At 45.1% G+C, this 27,580-nt stretch overlaps 1 protein-coding gene and 1 long non-coding RNA gene across 3 annotated transcripts in view; one reads left to right on the plus strand and one right to left on the minus strand.

Annotated features, from left to right (window-relative positions):
* Window positions 1-22,017, minus strand: part of LOC114589029 (uncharacterized) — a 97,041-nt gene extending 75,024 nt beyond the window's left edge. Inside the window, exons 1-2 of one of the 2 annotated variants that reach the window (XR_013391268.1) lie at window positions 21,816-22,017; window positions 21,053-21,164 (exon numbers count right to left, since the gene is read on the minus strand). This is a non-coding gene — a long non-coding RNA (uncharacterized LOC114589029). Of the gene's footprint in view, window positions 1-21,052; window positions 21,165-21,746 lie in introns of both variants that reach the window. The other variant, XR_003704565.2, reaches the window with a different exon arrangement.
* Window positions 22,018-23,091: 1,074 nt separating this feature from the next.
* Window positions 23,092-26,540, plus strand: POU3F4 (POU class 3 homeobox 4). The gene has a single exon (XM_028715222.2). It carries the CDS (start codon window positions 23,195-23,197, stop codon window positions 24,296-24,298), a length of 1,104 nt encoding a protein of 367 aa, XP_028571055.1. The 5' UTR covers window positions 23,092-23,194; the 3' UTR covers window positions 24,299-26,540.
* The last annotated feature ends 1,040 nt before the right edge of the window (window positions 26,541-27,580 follow it).

Consider the following 27,580-nt stretch of genomic DNA (forward strand, 5'->3'; position numbering starts at 1 on the left):
TAATGACTCCACAGATGTTAGCAGAATTACCACCTGAAAACACTTCCTAAAAAACTAGCAATCCGGAGAGGTGTGATAATGAAGTGGAAGAGAAAGGATTAGGGAAAATAAAGACAAAATATGTAAAGGTTTTCTGCATAGATGCTTAATGTAAATATACAATTGCCAGTGTGAAATGGCAGAGAGTTTAATGAAAGATGAACAAAAAGAAAAATAGGAAAGCTTTAAAAAAAGAAAAAATAACACAGATTTGCCAGTAGGAAGTAGATGTGATCTTCAGCAATCCCCAAATGGAAAAGAGACAAGAATTTTCCTTTTGAATGTTTCTCAAACATTTACCTGGCCCTGATGGTGTGTTTGCCTGAGATGCATCTCTCCAAACACACAAATGCACAAACACCAATAGAGTATTCTGCACTGCATTTCTCTAGCGTATTCTGAACAGACTTGACTGATCTCATCTCCAACATTGACTTTGCATCTTTCAGATAAGATGTTTTTCATCAAAGGTAGTCCTCTAGTAATACTACATCCACACTCAATACATGTGGGACCTGAGACAAAATGTTGCAGTGTGGAACTCACCTGTTCAGGATTTCAGCCAACCAGTCAGGCCCACCCTTTTCTAGGGCCTACCATTGTACTCCGTTCCCCCTCTCTCAGTTTCCGTTTCCTTCCTCTAATAGTCAGCAACAATTCTATGTCCACTGAGCATGCTCAGTCCTCAACTGACATGATTCTATCTACATACATCCTTTAAGGGAATTCTAGTTCTTGTGGAGTGAGCTCACAAAATGCAATGGGTCTATAAAAATATGAAGGGGTAGCTAGCAATCATAAATTAAGCCTACTAGGGAAAGCACTTTTTAGTACCCTTTGCTGAATTGCATGCATTCCTTGAATTCAATCAATCAAATCCATTATTTTACTGGGAAACTAGGTAAAAGTAGAGATGAAACACGTAAGATGATCTCCCAAGGTGCACCCAGTTCAGCATGCGGTTTCCCACAGTGGCTAATCAGATGCTCTCAGCAAGCCTACAAACAGGGCAATAAATTGATAAGTCTTCCTCCCTTGTTGGTGATGGATAGATAATTTGTGTGCATGGTTGTAGTTGTTTTAGATTAGGAAAGGGGAACCTGTTGCCCTCCAAATGTTTTTGGACTCCAGTGCTCATCACTCCAGCCAGCATGGCCTGTTATTCCAAGGGTTATTTAAGCAGCAGGCAGGTGTCTCTCCCACAAGACCATTTAGGGATCCTTGCATTAACTTGGAAAGGCAGAAATAGGACAATGAATCTCCCAAAATGGCTAAGGGGGCAGTAAGCCCACTCTGTCAAGGGCATTTGTTATAATAGGTCCACACATACCCCTCCCACTGCAGATGTTCATGGGGATCCCACTTATTTCTGCCCATGAAAGTTGTGTGTGTGTGTGTGTGTGTGTGTGTGTGTGAGAGAGAGAGAGAGAGAGAGAGAGAGAGAGAGAGAGAGAGAGAGATCAGTCCTGCAGCTGACTTGCAATTTGTCCTAGCTGTGACTTATGGGAGTTGTAGTCCACTACCAGAGGGCACTAGGTTGGTGAAAGCTGTACTATATAATAATGTTGCATCAGCTTTGGCCATTGGCCATTTGGAAGGGAGTGCAGGGTAGCTCCTGGGAGGCAAAGACTGCAAGGGCCTCCGCCACCACTGTAATATGCCCTGATGAAGAAGACACAATCATTAAAGCAAAACAAATATATGTTAAGAAACTACCTCCAATTGGAAAGCACCCAAAAAAAAACCTTCTCAAAACATTGCACGCACACTTGTAATAAAACTCCCAAATTCAGGCCACTTTCTCCCCTATTCCATCTGAATTGAGTGCAAGAGCAAACATTTGGCTGAGTGTTGTCAGGCATCACTAGATTACTTAAGCTGGGACCCAGATGTGAAGTGTGCCCCATTAGCCCTTGTGCGTGGCTGGCAGTGTGGATTATGTGGACTGGGTGGGCCTGGCATAAATTAGGGTGGCCATGTCTTCTGTTTTCAGAGAGTGGTCTTCTTTTTTGAGACCTCCTAGTCTTGAAATGTTTTTCAGATCTAGTCTCTTTCAAAGACAAAAAGTCTTAGGAAGAGGCAGTAGGAGTCTTGGAGCTGCCCATTGCAGATCAGGGGCGGAGCATCTGCTTGTCATGCAGAATGCCCCAGATTCAATCCCCATCATGTCCAGGTAGGGCTAGAAATGACCCTTGCCTGAAACCATTACGAACTACTGCCATTAAGATAAATGGCCTTAAATTTATTGCCTTTATCTCTGTTGCATTCTAAAAATACTTCAAATATGTTTATACATTACAAAGCTCATGGCAGTACTCCTGTACAAGCACACAGAAAATGCTCCATAACTCACAACCCGACCATCCCAGTTCTCTTTCACCACTACTGTTTATTAAGAACATTAGAAGAGCCTGCTGGATCAGACCAATAGCCCATCTACACCAGTAATGTGTTCTCACAGTAGCTGACCAGTTGCCTCTGAGAAACCAGCAAGCAGGAGGTGAACACAAGAGCACTCTCCCCTCCTGAATACCAGCAACTGGTATTCAAAATCATTGCCGCCTCCAGCTTATTGACTAAAGAATATATGAAAAGCTTAGACACATCAGATCTTAAGTCCCACCTCCTCTAACATCCTGAGTCCTACAGTGGTGAGTCAACAGCTTTAGGAACATTGTACTGGAACATCATAGGGTGCGTGCAAAATGGTAGCCAGGCTACCAACACAGTTGCTTCCACTGCCACTAAACCCTGCCAAGTGGGCAAGGGGAGCTGTGCTGATGCTTACAGTGAGCCCCACTCCATAAGAAACAGTTCAGAAGTTTCAGCTTCCATTGGAGGAATGTGATTCCTCTTACCTTCAGAGAATCATAGAATAGAGAGTTGGAAGGGAACCTGAGAGCCCTCTAGTTCTAGTCCAACCACCTACAATGAATGGAACTTTTGCCCAATATGGGGCTCAAACCCGCAACCCTGAGATTAAGAGTCTCATGCCCTACCGACTGAGCTAACTAGGGAATGATTTTTCCAGTGGCTTTTCCAGTTTCTCAGCCCACAAATAGGGTGGAGAATTTCAAGAGGCCTCTTGCACATAATTCACATGTTAAACCATCAGTGATTTAATCTTATTTGAAATAACATGATGTTTGATTGCTTCATGCCGTGGCTGCAAGCTGTCTTGAAGACCCAGTGGTTGGAAGGTGGGATATATACTTTTAAATGAACAAATACATATTAATTGTAAAGCATCTTTTACTCCCTGCAGCACTGGTGCTGAAAATGAAGTGAACATGGAATTAAACCTCCCCACTTTAAGATAAATTGTTGCCTCATCCAGAAGTCTTCTACAAATAGTAATGGAAGGGTCCAGGCTTTCACTGCTCCCCCTCTAATTCTAACTCTGTATCACAGGGATAAATAGAGTGGTTGTTTGCTTCCTGGCTGTGTTGATTCTCCAGCAGATATGCTATTAATTAGTAGTCCTTGGACAGACTCCTCAATGGACAGGTTCTCCAGAAATTGGGAGTCAAGCACCAGGCTTTACATTTAGAAGATTACATGGATTTATTTATTTTTGGCATCTGCAGCTGCTGAGAAAGATCCTCAGCCTGAGACTAGGGATGGGGCAGAAATTCTATCCAGTTCACACTTAAGGGTGAACCTAATGAACCTGCACTTTCTAACACAAATCGGAGCGCAACTATTCTTTGAAATTGGCACTACTCTGAATTATGCAATGCATTTCTCCAGCCAAATAATGTACTCCAAAATGCACATGCTACAGAAATGTGTGCATAAAAATGCATTTATTGATGTAAATATCATACAAAAATGTATTGTATCAGGGAATATGTGTTTTATGGAAAATTGCATGCAAATATTAAAAATACACATGAAAATGCTGGTGAACTTTTATGAAGATTTCTTTAAATAATAAAAAAACAAACATATGGGGGAAAGGGGAGAACAAAATTTAATACTGAAAAAAATGCAAAATGGAGTGAAACTGGGAATGTCAGATTCACCCATACCTGAGACCTTGAAGAGCAACAGCTGCTTGTCAGAGAGATCAGCAATACTTGACTAGATGTCCTGACTAAGGCTGCTTTATATGAGCCTTTCCCTGCTCATAATACTCTCCCTCTGAAAGAAGAATTCCCCCTTACAGCTGAACCTAACCAGGGCTGGCCCAAAATATTTTGCTGCCTGACCTGAAGGACAAGATGAGGGGATTCCTCTTCATTTGGTCTGACAGTTGAAACTTACTTCCACCTTGGCAGTTGGATAGCATCTCCCTCACACCTGAGGCAGCAAACTAGCTTTGTTGGGAGTGGAAGGGAAGGGCCATGTAGCATACACAATGCTGTCACGCAAGAAAAGAGAATGGTCAAAGAGGAACAGCCAAGAGGCTACTGCCTCTCTCCCTTCCTCCAGTATCTTCCACCTGAGATTATTGCCTCACTTTGGATAATGTTAGAACAGGCCCTATACCTATCAGGTTTGTGGAGGAGAAAGTGGGATTGTTGCTTGCTGCATTTTGGAATTCATAATGCCAGATAACATACTACTTTTTGGAGGCAATAATCCCCCTTCCCACCTCCATTTATTTCGTCAAGTAAGTAAAACAGAGAAGAAAGAGTTCCAAATCAATAACAGCTCCCAGGTTTCTTCTGCTTGGTTTCTCCATCAAGGGTTAAAAAACCTGGACAAAGCCAATCAGACTGATTTTTTTTTCATGAAGTCTACCCTGGTGGGGAAAGGGGTGGGGGCTGGAACTGAGCTGTAGCAAAAAGCTTTTTTCTCTTTTTTACGCCTGGAGCAAATTCTGCATGGCTGAGTTTATAACCCCCTAAAATAGGGTTAATGATGGACAAGCGGTCACAGGCTTAACTGTAGATTGGCAAGACGCCAACTCACACTATAGGCTACCAATGACAACCCCCAGCCAGGTCTAAATTGGATCTGCCCTTGAGCACACAAGAAAAAAGAAAGGAGGGGGAAATGTATAGGTGCATCCAACGCTGGAACCAGCTTATATGGTTTTATTTTATATATTTATTACATTCTTGTTCAGCCCTTCCTCCAGGGAGCTCCATACAATACACACACACATACCCCATTTTATCCTCAAAACAACTCTATGAGGAAGGTTAGGTCACAAGAGACTGATCAGTCCATGGTCATCCAATGAGCTTCATAGGTAAGTGGGGGTCTTCTCAGTTATAGCGGGGCACTCCACCCACTACACCACTCCAGGCCCCATTGTTTACAAATCTCAGCCTTCTAGAATGGCAGAGTTTTGGGATTATCCTTCTGCAGCCTACATCCTGAGCCTATGTCTGCTTACTTGAAACAAAGTCCCATGCAAGTTCAACCCAAATTAGTATGTATTGTACTTTTAGCCTCAATAAGGACTTGAATTCCACCCTACTAGCCTCATGGACCACTCGGCATCACTGCATGTAGAAGTCCCAGGTTCATTCTCTGGCAACTTCAAGCAGGGCTGGGAGAGGCACCTTTCTGAAATCTGAGAGGGCCACTGCAAGCATTGTGGATCATACTAAGTGAGAAGGACCTACTGTCTGGCACGGTATAAGGCAAGCTCCCTGTGTACCTAAGCTCTACTTTTCTAAACAGAAGGGTTTTCTTCAAAACAATGCTCACTTACAGGAAAGCGAGAATCTCCACATGAGAGCAGAAGGGCTTGAACTGCAACCCTATACATGTTTACTCAGAAATAAGTCTTCTTATGTACAGTGAAGTTTATCCCACAAAAGGGTGCATAGGACTGCATACTAAAGGCTAAGTAAATATGGCCAGAATCAGGCTGCAATCCCAAATTTAGATTGCAATGCTCTGAATGCACACCTGGGAGCAAACCCCACTGAAATGCTATGTTCCGAGTAAACATGCACATGGCTGGTTCTGTGACAAGGCAATCCTGTGAATGTCTACTCAGAAGCAGGAATGGAGAAGAAAAAATTGGCCTTGCATTTTAATGGGAAATTGCTTAATTTGCACTTCATGAACAAATGCATGAACCAAAACACAGCTACCCATTGAAATTCACACTAGCTCTGTGAGGGGAATTGCGGGGAGCGCGGTTTGTATCAGGTCTCAGCCCCCTTAACAAATATAGCTCCCAGAATTATTTGGGGAAAGCCGCGGCTGTTCAAAGCAATGTCATAGAACTTTAAATGTATGGTGTGACTGTGGTTTCAGAGCATTACAAAATGTGGCGGGGGACTTTGCCCAATTTCAGTACTGTTGGCTATTTTATTTTATTTTAAATACATTGCAAGCTGCCTAAAGAACTTTGGTCAGCTATCAGAATAGAAATGTTCCAATTCGACAAACAAGGATAAATAAAGTGCTGGATCAGCCCCATTTAGTTGCAGCATCCTATCTCCCACACACTCAGCAACCAGATGCCTATGAGAAACCCACAAGTGAGGTCATGAGCACAATAGCTGTCCCACACCATTGTTCCCTTGTAACTGGTATTCAGAGGCCATCTTTGAGATAGTACACTTCCAGCATGACTTGTCTTCATAGGTAGATTTGTCCTCTGTGCGTTTCATTTTATTTTATTACAGTTCTGTCCCACCTTTCCTCCCAGGGAGTGCAAGGTTGCCTCCCCATTTTATCTTCACAGCAACCCTGTGAGACAGAGGGGACTAATAACCCCCACAATGCCACACACAGAGAACTTCATGGATGAGTGGAGACTGAGACCAGGGTTTTCCCCAGGTGTGTCTCTCCCCACCGCACTGCCTCTCCACATACTTGCTTGTCCATTTGCCTGTTGCTTTTAAAAAGGACAGGAGCTGGGTCGCAGGGAAATGGTGGTGAATCCTTCTGAGCCACCATAATGATCTCCACCAAACTATGTGTTTTCTTAGGTATGTGGGAACATGCTGTTTGCAAAAGGTTAAGAGGCACCTTAGAGAACACAAAGACCCGAAATGATTTTGAAACTGTATGGTGCATGTTTATCCAGTATGTTGGACAATCTGTTAAGATGGAGAGTAGAAGACACCTAACTGATGTAATTAATTCTAAACTATTTGCCAGCTTGCCTAATGTTTGACTGTATTATTTACATTAAATATGCATGGGATGTTTCTTGGGAGAGGTATATGGGGATTGTTTGTTATATGTATTTTTGGAAACTGGAAAATAAAGGAGTTCTTAAAAAAATTAAAATAAAGAGAGATGTGTATGGTGGAGAAGGGGCAGGGCCCACCCATAAGACAAGGAGAGGCAACTGCCTCAGGCGGCAGGATGCACAGATGCAGTAGATTCTTATGTAAATCTTGATTCCCCTCATGTTTTTTGATGTAGGTCTTCACTTACCCCTTTTCCCCTGATAGTGGTGGGCATTATTTTGACATTCCCCTCACATGTCTTGTGTTGGCGCTTGGAAGCAGGGCTGGTTTTGCTTTTCCTAAAGAGGGGGTTCCTTTTATTTAGTGAGAGGGGATACGTATTACACATGCATACACACAGAGGATGTTTGTTTGTTGTGTTTGCGTGAGCTATATCCCTGTATAGAGACATTACACACACATTGACACAGAGGATGTACACTGATTTGTGTGTATTTCTCTGAGACTATAATATATCACATTCACAAAGAGGATGCCCACCAATTTGTATGTGAGAGACATATACCTCTATACATGGATATTACACAGAGAGGGGATTTTCACTGAGCGCACGTGCATGCATGCATGCGCGCACACACACACTCCTGTAAATTTTTGAGGCAAAAGCTGTCAAGCAAATAGGGAGGCACTATTATAAAGGAGGGGCTGGTGAGGTGTGGGGGGGAGAAGAGGAATTGAATTTGCATTCCTTCTGCTACAGGCACATGTTTACATGACCTTTAAAACAGAATTAAAGCTGTATCATCAGCAGCTGGAGGCAACCGGCATTACTAAGGCAATCAAATCAGAAGGCTAAACCAACTATAAAACATAAATTAAATGGAGAGAGGAGCATCCTAATTCACTAGGTTGGCTTGCAAATTACTTAGCCACTACTAGCCTTCCCGCCCCCGCCCCCCCCCCACACAACAGTTTGGAGAAGCAGACAGGCAATGGAGGAGGGGGCTGGGATTTTGATTCCTTACAGGGGCACACACCTAGAAATCATTCTTTTGGATCTGGTGGCCTGAGATCCACATGCCTATGAGTTGGGCTTTTTTAAAAAGGGAAATTTACAACTGCCCAGTGGTAAGTGATTATAATGTGCCTGCAAAACGCGTACCACTGCAACACACCAGTGAATTTTCTGTGTGAGTGCATACATGCTCTCTTGCTTTGAGTCGCATGCTGTGATGTTTAGGAGCCTGCATATAATAGGTGAAAATCCTCAGAACTTGGAATCAGGCAACACAACTGTAAAAGAGTGTGTCTTTCCTTCCCACTAGGAAAAAAAACAACGGTGACTGTTCCATGGAACTGTAGCTGTGGAGTCTGAAACATCTTCGACAGGGTCTGGGGTTCTACAAAAGGCTGGACTTTTCAATCTCTTTTAACATCACCTAACATTAGACAACTTTTGCATGTCTCGAATTTTTGAACTGCCCAAATGTTCTTATTGAACTGCCTATTTGTCCCTCTGTAACTGCTCTCTTTAAAAAAAAAATTAGAAGAAGCCCTGTGTATGATGTTCTAGCTGTGGTTGCTCACTGCTTAGTTCCCATGCCTGTTTGCAATATCGGCAACAGAACATGACACGTAATAATGGTGATAAAAGAAAGTTGGCCTTTCGAAAGAGAGAACTTTAGAAAACTAGGAATATTGTAAGCACAGCAGAGACCAATCCTATTTCCACATGCAACACAGACTTGTCTCTTTGTTCTGGCCTCATCTGCAACATACATCTGAAGCAATATCAAACCACTTTAAGCAGCCATGGCTTTTCCCATCCAAAGAATCCTGGGAACTGAAGTTTGTTAAGAGTTCTGAGAATTGCCAGGAGACAATTCTATTCCCCAGAGTCCTTGGGAAGGGGGATTGGTTGTTAAACCACTCTGATAATTTGTAGCTCTGTGAGGGGAATAAGGTAAAGGTAAAGGTCCAGTCGTGACCGACTCTGGGGTTGCGGTGCTCATCACGCTTTATTGGCCAAGGGAGCCGGCGTACAGTTTCCGGGTCATGTGGCCAGCATGACTAAGCCGCTTCTGGCAAACCAGAGCAGTGCACAGAAACGCTGTTTACCTTCCCGCCAGAGTGGTACCTATTTATCTACTTGCACTTTGATGTGCTTTTGAACTGCTAGGTGGGCAGGAGCAGGGACCAAGCAATGGGAGCTCACCCCGTCACGGGGATTCGAACCGCTGACCTTCTGATTGGCAAGTCCTAGACTCTGTGGTTTAACCCACAGCACCACCCACATCCCATGAGGGGAATAGGGGCCTCCTATCAATGCTCAGCACCCTTAACAAACTACAGTACCCATTATTCTTTGAGGGAAGCCATGACTGATTACAATGGTTTCATCATACTTTGAACATATATTGTAGATGGGGCCTTCATAAAAGAGAGAGAGAGAATCACACAGAGCTCACAGATACCAATTTGCACATATAGGACCTTGCCACACAGTCCTGGTTCACAAACACATGTGTTCCTTGCCCAATGACTTGCATATATGAATGAGTCACATCAATATATAACATTATAGAAAGATTTTTCACATTGTTCAGGGAACCAGGCAGAGGGCCTTCTCGGTAGTGGCGCCCACCCTGTGGAATGCAGTCCCATCAGATGTCAAGGAGATAAACAACTATATGACTTTCAGAAGACATCTGAAGGCAGCCTGTACAGGGAAGTTTTTAATGGCTGGTGTTTTATTGTGATTTTAATATTTTGTTAGGAGCAGGGCATATTATTATTATTATTATTATTAATGGTTTCAGAGGAAATGCTACTTGCTGGCTCATTTTTTCAATATGGATTCAGGTCGGATACATTTAAAGGACATGGCATCCCCCAAAGAATCCTGGGAACTGGATGCTGAGTATTATCTGTGAATGATAAACTACCATTCCCAGGATTCCTTTGGGGAAAACTAAGTGCCTTAAATGTATGGCAGATATTTATTGTGGATGTGACTTCAGTTCTCATATTCAGCTGTCAGGCATCAAGATCAAGCTCAGGTGTGTATGTTGCCCCTTCAATACTACAGGGTGAAAATAGTGGGCTGCATGTAGGAATAAGCAATCTGATCGAACTTCATAAAAGATTAGGTAAAGGTAAAGGAACCCCTGACCATTAGGTCCAGTCGTGACCGACTCTGGGGTTGCGGCACTCATCTCGCTTTATTGGCCGAGGGAGCTGGCAGACAGCTTCCGGGTCATGTGGCCAGCATGACTAAACCGCTTCTGGCGAACCAGAGCAGCGCACGGAAACGCCGTTTGCCTTCCCGCCGGAGCGGTACCTATTTATCTACTTGCACTTTGACGTGCTTTTGAACTGCTAGGTTGGCAGGAGCAGAGACCGAGCAATGGGAGTGCACCCCGTCGCGGGGATTCGAGCCGCCAACCTTCTGATCGGCAAGTCCTAGGCTCTGTGGTTTAACCCACAGCACCACCCGTGTCCCTTTCATAAAAGATTACATTTCTTCAAAAACAAAGCTTTGTTTTAACTGATCCATTTCACACCCTCAAGTTATGTATATGCCCTCATAAACATAGGTGCGTAAATACATGGAATGCACATGGGTGTTAGCCATCTGTGAATGTTTGGGTAAAATATGTGGAGTCCATAGTACCTTTCTCTTTCTCACAGAGTTCTGTGATCCACCCCTGCCCTTAGAGATAAAGGGTTTTTGGATCACCTGCGACGGTACTAAACTTTGTCACGTCTCAGGCCTGAAGTCCACTGGGTGACCTTGGACCAGTCACTGTCTCTTCAGCCTAACCTACTTCATTGGCTTGCTTGAGGATCAAATGCCTTGAACTCTCTGGCGGAAAAATAATTTTATTCATTCATTCATTCATTGGAAAGGCAGCTCTGCCAACGACACTCACTCTGTCTGGCTCATAAGTACTCCTAGCTCGAATTAATCCCTGGAAGAAATAACAAAAGGAAGCGTCCAAGAGCAAAGAAGTACCTAGAAGAGATCCAAAATGAGAAGATATCCTACGGGTCTCTTTCCTAAAAAGCCGACCCACGCGCTGGTCGACCTGGCTATGAAGCGGAGAATGCCGATTTACAGTACCCAGCTCCTAAACTCCTTTTGGGGGGGCGAAATGCAACCTCTGTCTCCCAGCGAACACCCCAAGCCTTGAAAACCCCACTGGTTTTCATTTGCAAGTTAAATGAAGCGTGCTTAAGATTCCTTGCACAACACCCTGGATCATGCACCCATTTCCCTGAAAGGTGCCTACTGTCTATCACTAGAAGGACTAATCTTAAAACCGGTAAAAAGAAATTCCTTCCAGCAAAGCTGATTTTGGCTGTGGGTGTCCGCGTGTAACGTAGCAATCGGCTTCCGTATAATTTGCAGCGGAATTGTATTGGAATAGCACTTTTTCCTAAGGTGTTTCGAATGGCTCGACCATCCGTTTTTTTATAAAAAACAGGAGTTTCAAGTTTAACTGGCTTTCCACTGTGTCTCCCCGTCTCGTGTCTCAAAGAGATTGTAAGCTCCTAGGGACAGAGGTCCTTTAAAGCGCCGCATACATTGATATAACATAACAATAACATTTACTTTTCTTATCTCGATTCCTCTTCCCACCCAAGTAAAAGTAAAATCCTAAACGGAGGAGAGAACAGGGGAAAGGAGGAAAGCATTTTTTCCCCCTTAAACTTTCTAAAATTGCAAAACGAAAACAAAAGCTTTATAATCTCCTTGCACAACTGAAGGGGATACACCCATCCCGCTTCTAAAACAAAAACAAACAAACTTCCTGTTCTCAGACCCTAAGAGCACAGTTTAGGTCCCTACTACTCAAGGCAAGGACTGGAGGTGTGAGACTGGAACAACTAGGAGAAGCCAATTTACTCCTTTAAAATTGGATAATTCGATCAAAATGTGTCTGACAGATCAACCACCCAGCTCACATTCAAAGTAATTGCCTGTGCAGCCGCCCGACACTCTCGCGTGTTTACTCGGGAAGAAGTCCCGCTGAGTTCAATGGAGTTACTATTAAGTACGAATGAGGATATAGCGACGCTCTTTCAGAGTTCCACTGAATCCCAGTGAACGAGGATGGGTTAAAAAAGATACCAGGTAAAAGACTGTAACCCTAAACGCCCTAAGCCCATATTAATTCGGAAGCAAGACCCACTGGCTTTACTTCCCGGTAAAACTGTGCATAGGATGCCGGCCTAACTTGAAAGAAAGTCCTTTTGACTAGAAAAGGACCTATTTTGATATCAATAAGCATCACATCATCCAGGTGAGTGTCCATAGTTCTTCCAATCCTAAATACACTCAACCGGCAATCCTGTCTATGTCTGCTCAGAAGGAAATCCAATGGGGCTTACTTCCAGGTAAGTGGATATAGGATTGCATTTAAAACTGACTTACACCTCTTAGGCTACATTCTTATGCGCGCTGAAACCCACTGAGGTTGACAGCCAAGTAAGTGGGTTTGCATCTAAAATTGACTTAGGCATCCTAGGCTACAATCCTATAAACGCCCAGCTAGGGGGGAAATGCCAATGAAATCAGCAGAAGTCACTTCTTAGATATATTTTATGAGTAGGTGAAGTATCCTATACATTGTATAGGAAAGCCCTGTCAGGACGGCCAACCCCGTGAATTTAGAGACCCTTTCTTCTGAGCGAGCATGTTTAGGATCGCTCTTTAAGTGTGTGCTCTTGTAAAGGGTGCGGGGTGCGTCATGCCTTCCCCTTCACCATTAGTTTCCTCTAACACCCTTTTTGATCTGAAATATTTCCACCTTTCTCTAGGGCTGCCTGTCCGTGCAATCCAGGAATGCCATCCCCCCCAAAAAAACCGTATAAGAATATGGAACACGTTCAGGCTTCTAGATGCGGCACGATAAGCATGCAAGGATCGTTGTATTGTTAAATTATGCGTACAATGACATGAGGTTCGAAAATAGATGATAGATAGATACTCGAGTCTTCTTTTTACACACACGCGCGCGAGAGAGAATACATGTATATTCGGATGCTACAGTTTAAGACAACAGATATTTGATGGCAAGTGGGAACTCCGCAGGGGTGGCGGGCTACCATAACCGCTCAAGGGCGTAAACTGGCTTCCTAACAGGAGTTTACTACAAATCAGGAGGGCAACAGTCAACGGCGAAAGAAAGTGTGTTTGGGGGGAAGGGAAGAGGCAATAGTGAGCGCCCGGTCCAGGACACCAGGTAAGTGCTACCGAGAGGTGAAGCTTACAAACTATATCCACCCCTTTCTTTCTTGCCCCTCCCCCCCCCCCAATTTTGCTTTTCGGTGGGTGTGAAGAGAACACACCGTCACTTGGATTGCGGTGGAGCGGGAGCGGACTGGAAAATGACACCAGGTTCTAGATTTTGAGGGGAGTTTGAATATCCCTTGTATTTAGAAAAACACCTGCAGAAGGAAAGGAGCAGGAAAAGGAAAAGAAAGAAGCAAGTCATGTCCCTGGAGGGAAGGAAGGGTTTAGTAGAGAGTGCGGAAGGTGACGAGCTTTGGCAAATGGTTAGAGGTGTCGGTGATGTCTCTCAAGGAAAAAAAGCCCACCATGTTGTCCCCAGCCTAGGTAAAGTGGCTAGTTGATTTTGAGGCAAGGAAAGACAGTTCTTTTGCCCACCCGTGGCACAAACTTCGCTTTCTCTTTAGTGGCTTCGCTGATGCCCTGCTCTCCCCTCTTTCAATAAAATAAAATTAAAAATAGGTTGGACTTAAATGGACTGGTGGGTGCTTTGGGGCCGCAATTCCAAGCCCCACCAGTGAGACGAACTTAAGTGAAAACTCTCGCGATGTGCGTTGTATACTGAATGCTAGTGGTTGTGGTGAAGCCCTGCTCGATCGGATCTAATCGATCATCCTGTTCAGGGACCAGCCAGGCAGCCAACAACTTCAATGTGAAGGAGACAGTCGTCCCACCCCGCCACCATCTACTAATGAGAATGACTGCTACTGAATCTGGTGTAACTCTCCAACGATCTGACTTCACCCACGAAGGCGCACTCTTCCATTGTCCATTGAGCCAGACAGATGCCATCCAATTGCCACTGACAAACGGATACAGACCCCCCCCCCCTTTTTTTTACAGCTCGCACAAATGTACACGGAACACCCTTTTCGAATTAAAACACACAGTCTCGCGAGAACAAGGAACAGCGATTTTATATTTTACGAAAAGAAGTCGCTAGTCCTCATGGTGACAGGGTGGAAAATATTTAAAAGTAGAACCACCTTGAGGAAGGTGGAGCCATATCACATCCCGGCAGGAGGCCTAAATTGGTGGAACGCTCAGGCCCCGCCTATTCAAAGAGGACTATTAATTTGGAGAGCTGCTATCTTCCAAACTGTGAGACGACATGGCAAAAGGGAAGCCCTGAATGGAACTTTGCGTTTTTGTCTGTTCCGTTCATCAAGCTTTTGTTTGAGATCTGCCGCCTCTTCCAGCGCAGAATATCCATTGTCTTGATTTGTGCTCGAGAAAATCCCCCCCCCCTGCCTGCGCGCGCGCCCCGCTTCTCCTCCCCCTAGTCTCCCCCTATTGCAATTGTAGGATTATTTATTTTTAAAACTCAACACGGGGCGGGGAGAAAAGCTTAAACATTTCCCTTAAGTAAAGAGGAGGTTGTGTTAGCTCAACAAGGCTCCAATCCTAAACACAGTTCTTGAAAGCACACACCCTACAGAATACTGCGAGGTTTACAGTACATCCGAATAGATGTAAATCTACTCTTTAGAAATTAGTCATTTACATGGAAGCTACTTTCATTGGAACCAATATATCACTATTTTCTGAGACTATGTATTTGGGATGTATAATTCGTATGCATGACAGACACACTTCTTCCTCTATTTTACGCACACTGTTGTTGTTGTCGTTGTTGTTGCTAATTTGTTAAGGTACCCAAAGGGGAGATTTTTAGAAACCATGTTGGTAAACGAGTCCCTTTATGGATATAAATCCGGGGTCTACTAATGTTCTGCAGCCTTTGTACCCTTATTCAGGACTAAGTCCATAATTCTGAACATAACGAAGGGTACTGCGGACTTGAGTGCGACACAGCTGAAGACGAGGGGGCCCGAAGTCATCCCTTTCGGGGAGATGGGAATTATTTTTTGCCTCTTTAAAAAAAAAAAAATCCAGGCAAGGCTACACTGAAGAACCAACTCTGACTACAGTAGTCACTTCCTGAGCGCTTTTACAAATGCAACTTACTCCGTGTACATATTAGAAAACAAATTGCACTAGAAATAAGTTGTAGTTCAGTAACATTTTAGTAATACCTAGAGATGGATACGGGGGACGGGAGTTGAATTCTTCTAAAAACAATTTACCGTCCAAGGGCTCAGCTGTGGACCCCTGAAATGTTTCAGACGGCTGTCCAGTTCCCACGACCAGATGCTTCTGAACTTGGATGTTAAGGAAGAAACCAGGACTAAGGCTGGTCGATTGTTGGAATTCATCTATGACCTTATAAAGTAGCTTTCCCCCATCCTCCCTCTTTTTCTTTTTCTTTTTATTTTACTAAAAGTATTTATTTATTTAATTATGCACTGAAGAGGCTGGTAAAATGTGTTGAAGAAAGAACGAACGAACTTGGGTTTCTAAAGCTGGCCAAGCGAGGAAATTAACAGCATCCGATTTAATGAGCGACCAAATCGAACTGTTTGTGGAAGCCACCCCTCTCTCCAATTCGCTCGTACACGCGAATGAACACACACACACACACACACACACACACGCACCCCCATTTTCAGAGTGAAATAAATAAATAACTCCCCCAGCCAACGAATTAAATCCGCTAGAGCAAGTCCCATTTGAAAACAAACCACAACCTCCGCGCCTCTCCTAAAGTACACAGGAACATCCAAACTTTTCAGGTGGGAACACAGATAGGTACACACGGGAGATGAACCAAGTGGAACCTGTACGTGTGTGTGCGCGCGCGCGCGCGGCGCAGTGAGGTGGGGCAAAAATAAACTGGCGGGGTGGGGGCGGAATTTGAGGGAGGGCGGTGAGCAGATTAGATTCTATCTTATTTACCTTGCAATTTCTTCTGCCAAGGTGAGGAGATGCAACAACAGCCACTATAGCAACAATAATAATAATATCAAAATGATCACTCCCTCTTCCAGTATCCCGAACGCAGAATCAGCTCGTGTGTGGGCATACAACCAAACGCCATCGAGGTTAGAAGTGATTGGGAGGGACAAGCGCCCCCCAAACAAGAAGCTCGACCCCTCACCTCCCCCCCCCCACACACGCTTGCTCACCCCAACACATTGTTGAAATTATATAATTAACATCCACTGCTATTTTTCCTTCGGAGCTCTTTACACCTGTGACAAAACTCGCCCACCCAGAAATATATTTTGCCTCTTCTGTAGCCAGTGGGAAGTGGGGGGGGGGGGGATATTGCCAAAGATTCCTGGAAGGGGTTAATCTTTGAACGCGTTCCCCACACCCTACCTTCCCTTCTCCGCCGCCCCCTGCTCTTCCTCCGCTGCTGCATCTGAGTCTAGAGGAGTAAAATGCAAGGTGCCTCTCTCTCCCCCCCCCCGCCCCCCAAAACAGCAGAGACTAAAAAAATATTGGGGGGGGGAGGGAAGAAAGGGGGGGGGGAGAAAGGAATTTTTTGCTAATTGGCTAATATCTTTCTCCAGTGCTCCTCCAATTCTTCTTCTCCTTTTCTCTCTCTTTTCTCTTTCTTCCTCTCCGCCCCCCCACCCCATAAACTCTGGTTTCGTTTTAAAACCTTGCTTTCGCTTGTTGCAGGGAGAGTACCGGGGTTGGAGCGTGGCTAACCTTTCTAGCCCTGTGGAAAGTGCGGGACAACAAGAAAACAAAAACAAACCTCTCTCCCCTGTTTAAGAAACAGTTAAACACTCTCACTCTTTCTCGCAGCCTCCTTCCCCAGCCTCCTTTTGGCTGTCCCTTTTCCATACTCTTATTTTCCCGGTGGGTTCTCTCTCTCAAACACATTCACACACACACACACACACACACACACACACACACACACACACACAAAAGCACACACTTGTTTCCCACCAAGCGTCTCTTCACAAGTCCCAGCCTTGCCTCTAAAGCGAACTTGGGCGAAAAGGTGAAATTTTCTTTATAGAGGTCGCGACCTCGCCTCGCTGCCTACCGCTCGCAGCTTCATGCTGTATTAAGCACAGTCAAAACTGCCCCCTTGGAAGTGGGGGGGGGAGAAACCCCCTTCCCCTCCGCCCTCAACAACATCCCGCGCCTCCGCTCTTGGAATTGAGTAGTATCTGAAAAAGTTGCAACTAAATACCACCACCAAAATCTCAGCATTTGCAGGGAAGGGGTGGGGGGGGGGAGAGATAGAGGCGGCGAGGGTCGTCTGTGCGTGTGTCCCACCTCCTTAGGAAGAGAGAGGGAGAGAGGTTCGAGGGACTCGAGAGAGATGATATCTCCCACAATTGTGTGGGTTATAATTATATTGCAATCTGTTACTCTCAGTATCTGTCTCTCTTCCGCAGGAGAGAAAAACACAGCATGAGAGAGAGCGCCTCTGGGGTCATCGATCACACAAGTTCAACGGCTGCAATCCTAAACACACCCCGGGTAAGAGTGTGTAACACAGCAGGCCTTACTCTGGAGTAAAGACGCAGAGGATTGCAGCCTTAAGACTGCGAGGAATTGTTTTTTGCATTATGAACCGCCTCCGGTGATTTGCAGTAAATATATAACTCGCACACGCGCATGCAGACACCCCCCGCAGACACTCGCTCACAGTAGTAACAAGAAGGGATTTCCTATCTGATAAAAATCCGTGGTGCTGGACCGCATGTTAAACCTCCATCGCTGGGCACCCATCTACAATATGATCAAGATCCCTTTAGACTGCTCCTTTCAAGTAATTGTGCATAGGATTGCGTTCTAAAAGTCATACACATCTCCAGGAGAGGTGAGGGACGGGAAAGAATGGAAACCTCAGTTCCAGCCTATTCGGGTTTACTCAGAAGTAAGTCAGAGAAGTAAGCATCCTCAGGACTGCAAGATTTACGCAGCAATCCTAAAGACACTTAACCTGGGAGTGAGGCCCGCTGAATTCAGTGGAATTACGCGATCAAGCTTCGTGACCGCCTCGCTCGCTGGCAGCTTGTCTTCCAATCCGATATACTCCTTTCCCCACGCAAGAATATTACGCACCTTTAAAAAGCAAGACGGAAGTGTGTGCTTAAAGGGGGGGGGGGGGGTGTCCCAGCAACAGTGCGAGCTGAGAATTTGTTTGTTTGTTTGTTTGTTTAACTTGGACTGTCAAGTGTGTGTGTGTTTGGAGCGAGCGAGAGGGAGCCAGAAGAGGACTTTATTTTACAGACACCTCTTCACTTTCAACACAAACAAACAAATAATCATATAAACAAACAGAAACCGCCTCTCTCTCGCTCGCTCGCTCGCTGGTTCGCTCTCCTTCTATAGCAACTACTCTTTTGCCTCCCAACAAGATGGGATATTTCTTTCTTCTTTTTTCCCTAGAGCTATTCTTACTCGGGCTTTATCCCTGCCATGAAGTGACCGAAGCGGGGTTGGGTGGGGGGAGGGGGAGGGGGAAAGAGGGATTAGATATGAAAATAAAGTTATTTCTGGTTGGCGGTGGGCCGCGGTGCGTGGGGGGGGGGGATGAGGGGAGTCCGAGAAGCCCAACGGGCTTTAAAAAGAAGAAAACGTTCGTATTAACAATTATGATGGCAATAATAATAATAATAATAACAACACAGATTTGATTCCTTTTCATTCCTCCTTTTTTTTAAAAAAAGTTCTCTCTCTCTCTCTCTCTCTCTCTCTCTCTCTCTCTCTCTCTCTCTCTGGAGTCTATGGGGGGGGGGAGGGAAAAATAAGTGACAAATTCTTGCAACAGTTACTCTGCGTGTCCTTAAAAAGTAAAACTCTCTCATGTTCAGACGGGGTCGGGTCTATTGAATGAGGTCCTTTTATTCTGCATGGGGCGATGGATTTGCGGCTCCGCTCTCGCCTTTATGCTTCTCTCTATGGAAACCTGGATCATGGGGAGAAATATGCGGAGCTGAATAGAGCCGAGCAGCAGAAAGGAGCGCCTGAGAGCAGCATCTGTTACACTCGGGAAGTTAGACTGACAGGAAAGCGCTAAAGAAACCCTCTCAAGCAGATTAGGAGGCAAAAGCGAGAGGGGAGGGGAGGGGTGCAACTCCAAGCGGATAAAAAACACTCCAGAAAGAGAAAGTGTGGAGGCGGAGGGGGTGTGGGGAGAGAGAGAGAGAGAGAGAAACCAAAGGATATCTTCCCATTAATCTGAGGCAGAACATGATACTGCATGATGCCTGCACATTTTGATTTTTTAACATTATTTGTTATATTGGTCTAAACAAAGCCATTTTCTGAGCTTGATTTCACCAGGCCTGTTTCTGGGAGGTTTTCTCTCCCCACTTTTGGGGGAGAAAGTGCGCTCCTAGCCAAGTTCATTTAGAAGTTCGAGTGAGGAAGGAAGAAAAAGATAATCGATCCGTCCTCCTCCTCCCCACTCCCGGCGATCCCCAAACATGTCAAGGAGGTAAAGGCTTATAGTGGGTTTCCTGGCTGCCTCACTTAGACCTCTCCAGCATCCTTAAAATGAGTTGGTTTGGGAGTAAAGAGCAGGGGGCCTCCCTACCCCCGCGTGCGACGGCTGTCAAAGGATTGACCTTCCAAGTCAATTGGTATGGGTGGTGGTGGAAGAGAAACTAGTCTACCCTAGGCGCGCTTACTCAGAAGTAAATCCCTGCGGTGTTGAATACTGCTTTTCCTCCCAAGGAAGCTTGCAGCCTAACAGAACAATCACATGTAGTCTCTCTCTCTCTCTCTCTCTCTCTCTCTCTCTCTCTGTCTGTCTCTCTATCCGTCCCCTCTATTGTGTTCGGTTACATTTACTCCCTTAGTGTTGCAGCGGACATCATCCTCCGTTTGCAACAGTGCTGCTTAACTGTGTTGGGGATCGGTGTTGGTAATAGCTAACTGCTTTATGATTCCCTCCTCTTCTTGTAAAGGCACCCTAAAACGATGAAAGTTTGGTTTTAAAATCGTACAAAAGAGAGGGCGAAGGTTGTTTTGTGTTTGGTTAGGTTAGGTTCCAGTTTCACTTATTTAGCTTTCTAAATAGACCATCAGAAATAGAGTGGATCCGATTTTCAATATGGTATTAGGCTGGCTGGGTTTCATTCCTGCCTTGCTACAGATTTTCTCCCCCACCCCGCCCCCGCGCGCAAAGAATCTGGCCCTTTCTATCTTTTCAAATTATTCTCCCAACCCAGTGGGGAGAATAGTCTTGCTTTTACAGCTACACACACATACACACCCCATTTCTTACAGATTATTTTACGGATCCAGCAAGGACCACAGTGTACCACGCGAGGAAATAAGTGGACCCTCAATTGCCAGTAACTGTACTTTTCCCAAAAATTGCTTCCACGCTTCAAAGAAGAAGAAGAAGAAAAGACTGTCGAAACCAAAACGGCAGAACCTCTTCACCACAGTACCGTCTCCCAGTACCCCCTCCCACCAATCAGGAAAATGTTTTTTAAAAAAATATATAAATAAAAATGGAAGTTTCCCAACTTCCTCAATATATTTAAACCTATGCAACTTTTATTTCAAACTTTAACCAAAAAAAGTATGAAAGCGAACAAATCTTGCATTCAGATTTCCTATCCATTGATCTAGACTTGGAAACTGCTGAAAAATTACCAGTAGTTGTTTTATCCTATTTTTAAAAAAAGGAAAAGGAAAAGGTGCAGCTCAAATGAGAGAGAGGGAGGGAGGGAGAGAAGGAAAGGATAGAGAGAGAGAGATGTGGAAGGAAAAAAAGGCTCACCTTGTTTAGGGCGATATTTTCATTTTCTTGAAATTTTCTCCAGATCTGTCTTCCTAGAGAACTTAATGCCTTAATGACTTTCGGGTAGCTGCAAGCCCTTCTTTTATTTCTGCTAAATATATGAAAATGTATGCAAATTTAAATCAAGCTTAACCTAGGAGCTCCTGCAATATATTTAATGGAATTTCAAACCAATAAGGGAACTGTGATGCAGCGTTCTGTAAGTGCAAATATAATTATGCAGCTAGGTTACCTCCGAAATTATGCACGGAAAGGTCATTAAAAAAAAAACTTCGGAGATCCTTGTTCTTTTCTTTTCGAATGTATTAGGGTTTAATTTTCTCAGCTGGAGTACTGCAACAAAATCTAAACGCTCCGATTTCTGCTCTCCAGCTAAAACATTTGCAAGAGGAACACACAACAGACTGTATTGTTGCTATTGTTGTTGTTATCATTGTTATTATTGACATAATAGACTGAAAAGGAACATTAAGGGGAGAAAGAGCAGCAACCTTCCATCCCCCCCCCTTTATTTCTCATTGTTTCCCCTACTTATGCTTTGACATTCCTCCTTATTACCTAAAGCCACGTTTTCAGGAATAAGCTTATAAAACAGACAGCAATACCTTACAGCTTTATGTCAAAGGTAAGGGAGGGTTAGGGTTAGCAGAAAACAATTCTAATTTATTCAAACCGTTTGCCAGATTTTGCGTGTGTGTGTTCTGTATTTTGGAAAGGCGTGGAGAAACGAAGCCACTATAACCTCCTGAGTGTGTCTAGGAAGGAGGAGAGGGGTTTTCTTGGCACCCGGGGCTGCAAGACGTGCGTCTCTCCTCCTGTCGCGGCACCACAAGTTGTGTGCTTTTCTGTCACAGGCTCCGAGAGGCTTGGAAAGTTGCAGAGCTTGTTGTTAGGGAGCGCGCGGTTTCCCAATTGCTGGGGAGGGGTGGGGGGTGGAGAGGAGGCAGCCGGGATGACCAGGGCGACTGTGGAAGCAAACTTTGCACCACCCAACTTAAGGCGAATGGCAGGCAGGATTTGCATTTCAATCAGGCAGCGGGTTAACTGCTGATTTACCAACCAGTCAGCTCAGTGGAAAGGAAACAAATGAATCTCTGAAAACTAGCTTCTCTCTCTCTCTCTCTCTCTCTCTCTCTCTCTCTCTCTCTCTCACACACACACACACACACACACACACACACACACACAGCTGTTTCATTTCTCTTTCTCTGTGTGTATGAGTATGCAACATACCCAAAAGTATGACAACAGTGTCATGTATGCAATATGTGTCCCGGATAAGTGTTCGTCTGATATTCCCTCTCTCACACACCAAGTTTCCTAACTTTTGAGGCGCCGGGGAGATTGACTTGAGACAGTTTTGTTTATTTTGTTGTTCTCCCCCGCTACCCCCAACCCCTTAATCTCCCAGTTGCTTTCAGACTGACTTCAAAATGTTAAGAGGGATTTGGGGGGGGGTATTGTGGGGAGACGTCTATAGATTGTGTTAAGGAGAAGCTGTCCGTCTTGAAGATGGGTATTTAACCTCCCTTCGCCTGCCCCCTCCCAAGTTTTCCAGGAAAGGGGTCTATACCTGGAATTAATCAATACAAATTTAAACCATGCCCTCGCATTCCCTTGCCTCCTCCTTTCCCTTCCTCCCACCTCTTTCCCTTTCTTCTTCTCCTAATAAGATCTAAAAAATGAAGTAGCGGCGGCAGAGATGGGGAGGTGGGTGGGCTGAAATAAACGATATTGTCCTGCAGCGGCGAAAGGGTTAACCCACTGAATCGTGGGCAGCCCGCTCGCGGCAGCCAATGGAACCTGAAGATTGATTCACTTCCTGCTTCCAGACTCCCTCGTTTTAACCCTTCTCCGCCTGCAAGCTTCTTCGTCTCCCTCTTTCTCTCTCTCTCCATCCCCCCACCCTTTTGGACGGGCTCAGAGCCAGCCTCTTTGGCGAACTCTCATTGGTTGCGGCGCCCACTTCCCGGCGGGAAGAGGCTCTCGGATTGGCCGCCGGGGCTGTCCGTCAGCATGCGGTTGCTGATTTGGCTCCCTTTAGGCTGGGTAGATGTCAAAGGCTGAACGCATCTCCCTTTGCCACATTATAACTAGTAGGGGGAATCCTGAGCATCAAGCATGGCTACTGCGGCGTCGAATCCCTACAGCATCCTCACTTCCAGCTCTTTGGTCCACGCAGAATCGGCGGGGATGCAGCAAGGAAGCCCATTCCGGAACCCCCAGAAACTTCTCCAAAGTGACTACTTGCAAGGGGTCCCCAGCAATGGGCACCCTCTGGGGCACCACTGGGTGACCAGCCTGAGCGACGCAGGCCCTTGGTCGTCCACCTTGACCGCCAGCCCTCTGGACCAGCCCGACGTGAAGCCAGGGCGGGAAGACTTGCAGCTGGGGGCCATCATCCACCACCGCTCGCCTCACGTTAGCCACCACTCGCCCCACCACACCAGCCACCCCAGCGCCTGGGGGGCCAGCCCGGCTCACAATTCCTCGCTCACGTCGAGCGGGCAGCCTCCGCCTCCTCCCTTGAACGTCTACTCTCAAGCGGGCTTCACGGTCAGCGGGATGTTGGACCACGGGGGTCTGACGCCCCCTCCGGCTTCGGTCACGCCGCAGGCCATGCACCAGGTGCTGAGGGACACCCCGGACCACGGCGACCTGGGCTCTCACCACTGCCAGGACCACTCGGACGAGGAGACACCGACGTCGGACGAACTGGAGCAGTTCGCCAAGCAGTTCAAACAAAGGAGGATCAAGCTGGGCTTCACGCAAGCGGACGTGGGTTTGGCGCTGGGCACTTTGTACGGGAACGTCTTCTCTCAGACGACCATCTGCCGGTTCGAGGCTCTGCAGCTGAGCTTCAAGAACATGTGCAAGCTTAAGCCTCTGCTGAACAAGTGGCTGGAGGAGGCCGACTCCTCGACGGGGAGCCCCACCAGCATCGACAAGATCGCGGCGCAGGGCAGGAAGCGGAAGAAGCGGACCTCCATCGAGGTGAGTGTCAAAGGGGTCCTGGAAACGCATTTCTTGAAGTGCCCCAAGCCGGCGGCCCAGGAGATCTCGTCTTTGGCGGACAGCCTCCAGCTGGAGAAGGAGGTGGTGAGGGTTTGGTTTTGCAACAGACGGCAAAAGGAGAAGAGGATGACGCCGCCAGGGGACCCGCCGCAGCCGCACGAGGTTTACTCTCACAGCGTGAAAACAGACGCCTCCTGCCACGATCTTTGACTATGAAGGACCCACTCGGGAACTGGGCAGCGGCGCGGATCCTATGGGTGTGACATTCATCCCCCACTCCTCCTTCTCCTCGCCCTCCTTTTTCTTGCGTTCTTCTTTTTCTTCTTCTTCTCCCGACCCTGCCCAAACCAGGATTTTATTATTATTATTATTATTATAATTATTATCGGTAACTTTACCTTCATCAACCCTTCAGGACAACATCAACCCGGCCACGACATTAAGAAAATGAAAAGGATAGTTTATAATGCATACCTCCTCCCCACCGTCATTACCCCCCTCCACCCCGCTGCTCATTCCTGGCAGCACATATACTTATTTATATGTCTATAGTTATCTTTTTCTTCTGTTTCTCTATCTATCCAACCTTCCCCACCCCCTCGCCGATTTTCTGTGGTAAACATCAAGGCTTTAAAAAAAGAAATCTCCGATACGAAGACAACAGAACAAATGCATTGTCTCTCTCTTTCCATATAGATATATACACAAAACGTGCCTATGAATAACCTTTCAGCGCCTTGGTCTGATCCGATGTATTTCAGGTTTTGGGGTATATATTTTTTTGTTTTCGCTTTAGCTTGGCTGGACTTGGCTTTGCTCGTTCCTAAACCAGACTTTCTGTATAGCGGCCTTCAGAAGGCCGGGGGTGATACACTACAACCTGTAGGTAACATTTGTGACCTAAAATTGGAGGAACCCCATTGATCAGCTCCTCCTCCCCTCTCCCCCTGCAGGTCACTGATTTTCTGTAAAGGGGGGGAGGAGGAGGCAGGGGGAAATGTATTCTAATTTTCCCAACCCCCATTAGAGGGGGGTAGAATCTGGAACCCCTCTTTTCTAAGCCCCAAAGGCAGAAAAAAAGAGATGACTAGTCAGAAAATCTGATTTTCTCAACCCTTCTTTGTCCCGCCCTTTCAGATATATTTAAATAACTTTCAGAATTAAATAACGTCAACATGGAAATTCTCTAAAAGACGACTCCTACTCGCGCCCCCCCCCTCCATATCCTTCCCCATCCATCCCCGTGCCTGATTTTGGCTTGTCTAAACAAAGTTCGAACATGGAAACATCACCAGAATAACTTATATATGTTTGAAAGGCCGGCCTTTCCCTGGTCTCTAGCTCTTCGACAATGTTATATATATATATATATACACACACACACACGACTGGATCCATCCTGGTCGACCCCTGGAGCTACGGTTTGTAGTCAAACCCGTTTCCCGTCCAAACGCTTAGCTTCGGAATAAATCGGTTTGCCCGCGTTTCTTATCAAAAGTCAAAAGGAAAACAGCAAGGGTTGAAATTAATAATGGGTATGGGAGGTGGTTGGGTCGAGGTGGGGGGAAAGGCAGTAAGGAATTGGGTTGTGGTTTTTACTGATATGCTGCAGATCTGGTCAAAAGCGTTTTGTTATTAAGTTGTATTTTTTTAAAAGAGTTCCCCCAAAGCAAATAAAATGCTATTTTGCTTGTAGATTCTTCCCTCCCCTTCCATGCCTGTCATTGGATATAGCTCCCCTCCATTTGTGGACGTGTGTGTTTACAAAGGCGCACATTATAGGGGTGTGCAGGCACACGCAAACACGCTGTACAAACAGACGCATTGCCCATTGTTTGTCTGCGGACACCTAGGCAGGACCACAACGTGTATATTTTACACGTTTACATGTCTTAAGCGAATACACACGGAAACCTGGCACAACGAGGCATCGCAGTTGTTTGTATAGGTGCTTTACAGACATCTAAGTATATATAGATATATATAGTTATACTACTAAAAAAATCCAGAGTATTGTGCCTACCCATCCATCACTACTCTGTCTGACACACCTATCGATATAATATGAAAGGAGCCCTAGGTGCAAATTTGCAGCTCTGGAATGATGTAAAAACAACGCCAGTTTAATTATGGAAAAGGATTCTCCCCCCCCCCCATTTCCCGCCCCCGTTTTCAATCCAAATTCTTCTCAAGCATAAACAATGTTCATTTCCATATTTTCTCTCTGGCAAGCCGGAATATGCGCTTAATATCCCAACAATGAAGACCCCGCTTTCTGCCAACTTTATATTAAGGAAAAAAGAAAAAGAAAATACCTGTACAGTTTTGTATATTCTAAACGTTTTTGGGAAGTTATTAATTTAAAAGGGGGGGGGGGAGATCATTTAGATTATTCATTTAGTAACTGATGTATAATAAACGCTATTTTCATTAAAGGTTGCTTTTTCAACTATTTTATTCCAAATTGCCTATCGCAGTTGCCGACAATTATTTATTTTCAATAAATTCCTCATTATGTTTTAAAAAAAAAGTCAGAAAAATAATTATATATATATATATATATATCCTCGAAGCGGCTGTCCAGGGAAGGAAGGCGTAAACATAAAACGATTCGCTTGTGATGTTTGTTTGTCAACCACTTTTAGTCAAGGGGGGGGGGGTTTATATTGACGCAATATTTTATTGTTGTACAGACGCACACACACAAAAGGTCTGAATAAAACATTTTTACAGGTTAAAAGAAGTTGCGTTATTTGTGTGGTGATAAAAAAGAAAGAAAGAAAGAAAGAAAGAAAGAAAGAAAGAAAGAAAGAAAGAAAGAAAGAAAGAAACCCGGGGAAACTTTACAGAAAAATAAAAATAAATAAACTTTCTCGGTCCCCGCCCCCCCCTTCCAATATGCTTCACGGCCTTGCTCTTTTAAAAATATTTCTTGTTGTTGTTAATTATTATTTAGGGTTAAAGGGTTAGACTTTAATAGAGAAGAGCCAGCTTTTTTGCGTTCAAATTCCCAGCCGCCCTTTCAATCCTATGTGAAATTGTTGTTGTTTTGTTTAAGAAATCTGTCAATTTCCTCTCTCAGACAATATTGAGGCTAATATATAGCAAACGCTGGTATCTATACCAGTCAGCTGGCAGGCCCTTCTAAGGCTTCCATCTTTGCTGGAGAAGGGAGAGAAAGGAGAGTCTCACACCCTTTTTCGACAGGGCAATGCCTTCCTGTTAAAGAGGTTGTTGTAGATCTCGGTTTCCTTAGGGTCATCCTAGTGGAGTCTTCCTGGTTTATTTGTTTGCTTTTCTTCTTCCGCCTCCTCTTTTCCTTTCTTTTTTAAAGCATGGGATGCAAATTTCCCTTTCCCAGGCAGGGCTAGTTAAGCTAATACAGTCAATTTCACATGTGATTGTGCAAAGCGATCCTTTTCTTTCGTTCGGTTTAAAAAATAAATAAATCTTGGGACGACATATGTTTCTTTGAGCACAATCTCTCTCTCT

This window comes from Podarcis muralis, chromosome Z (assembly GCF_964188315.1).
Source record: "Podarcis muralis chromosome Z, rPodMur119.hap1.1, whole genome shotgun sequence".
NCBI classification, from domain to species: Eukaryota; Metazoa; Chordata; class Lepidosauria; order Squamata; family Lacertidae; genus Podarcis; species Podarcis muralis.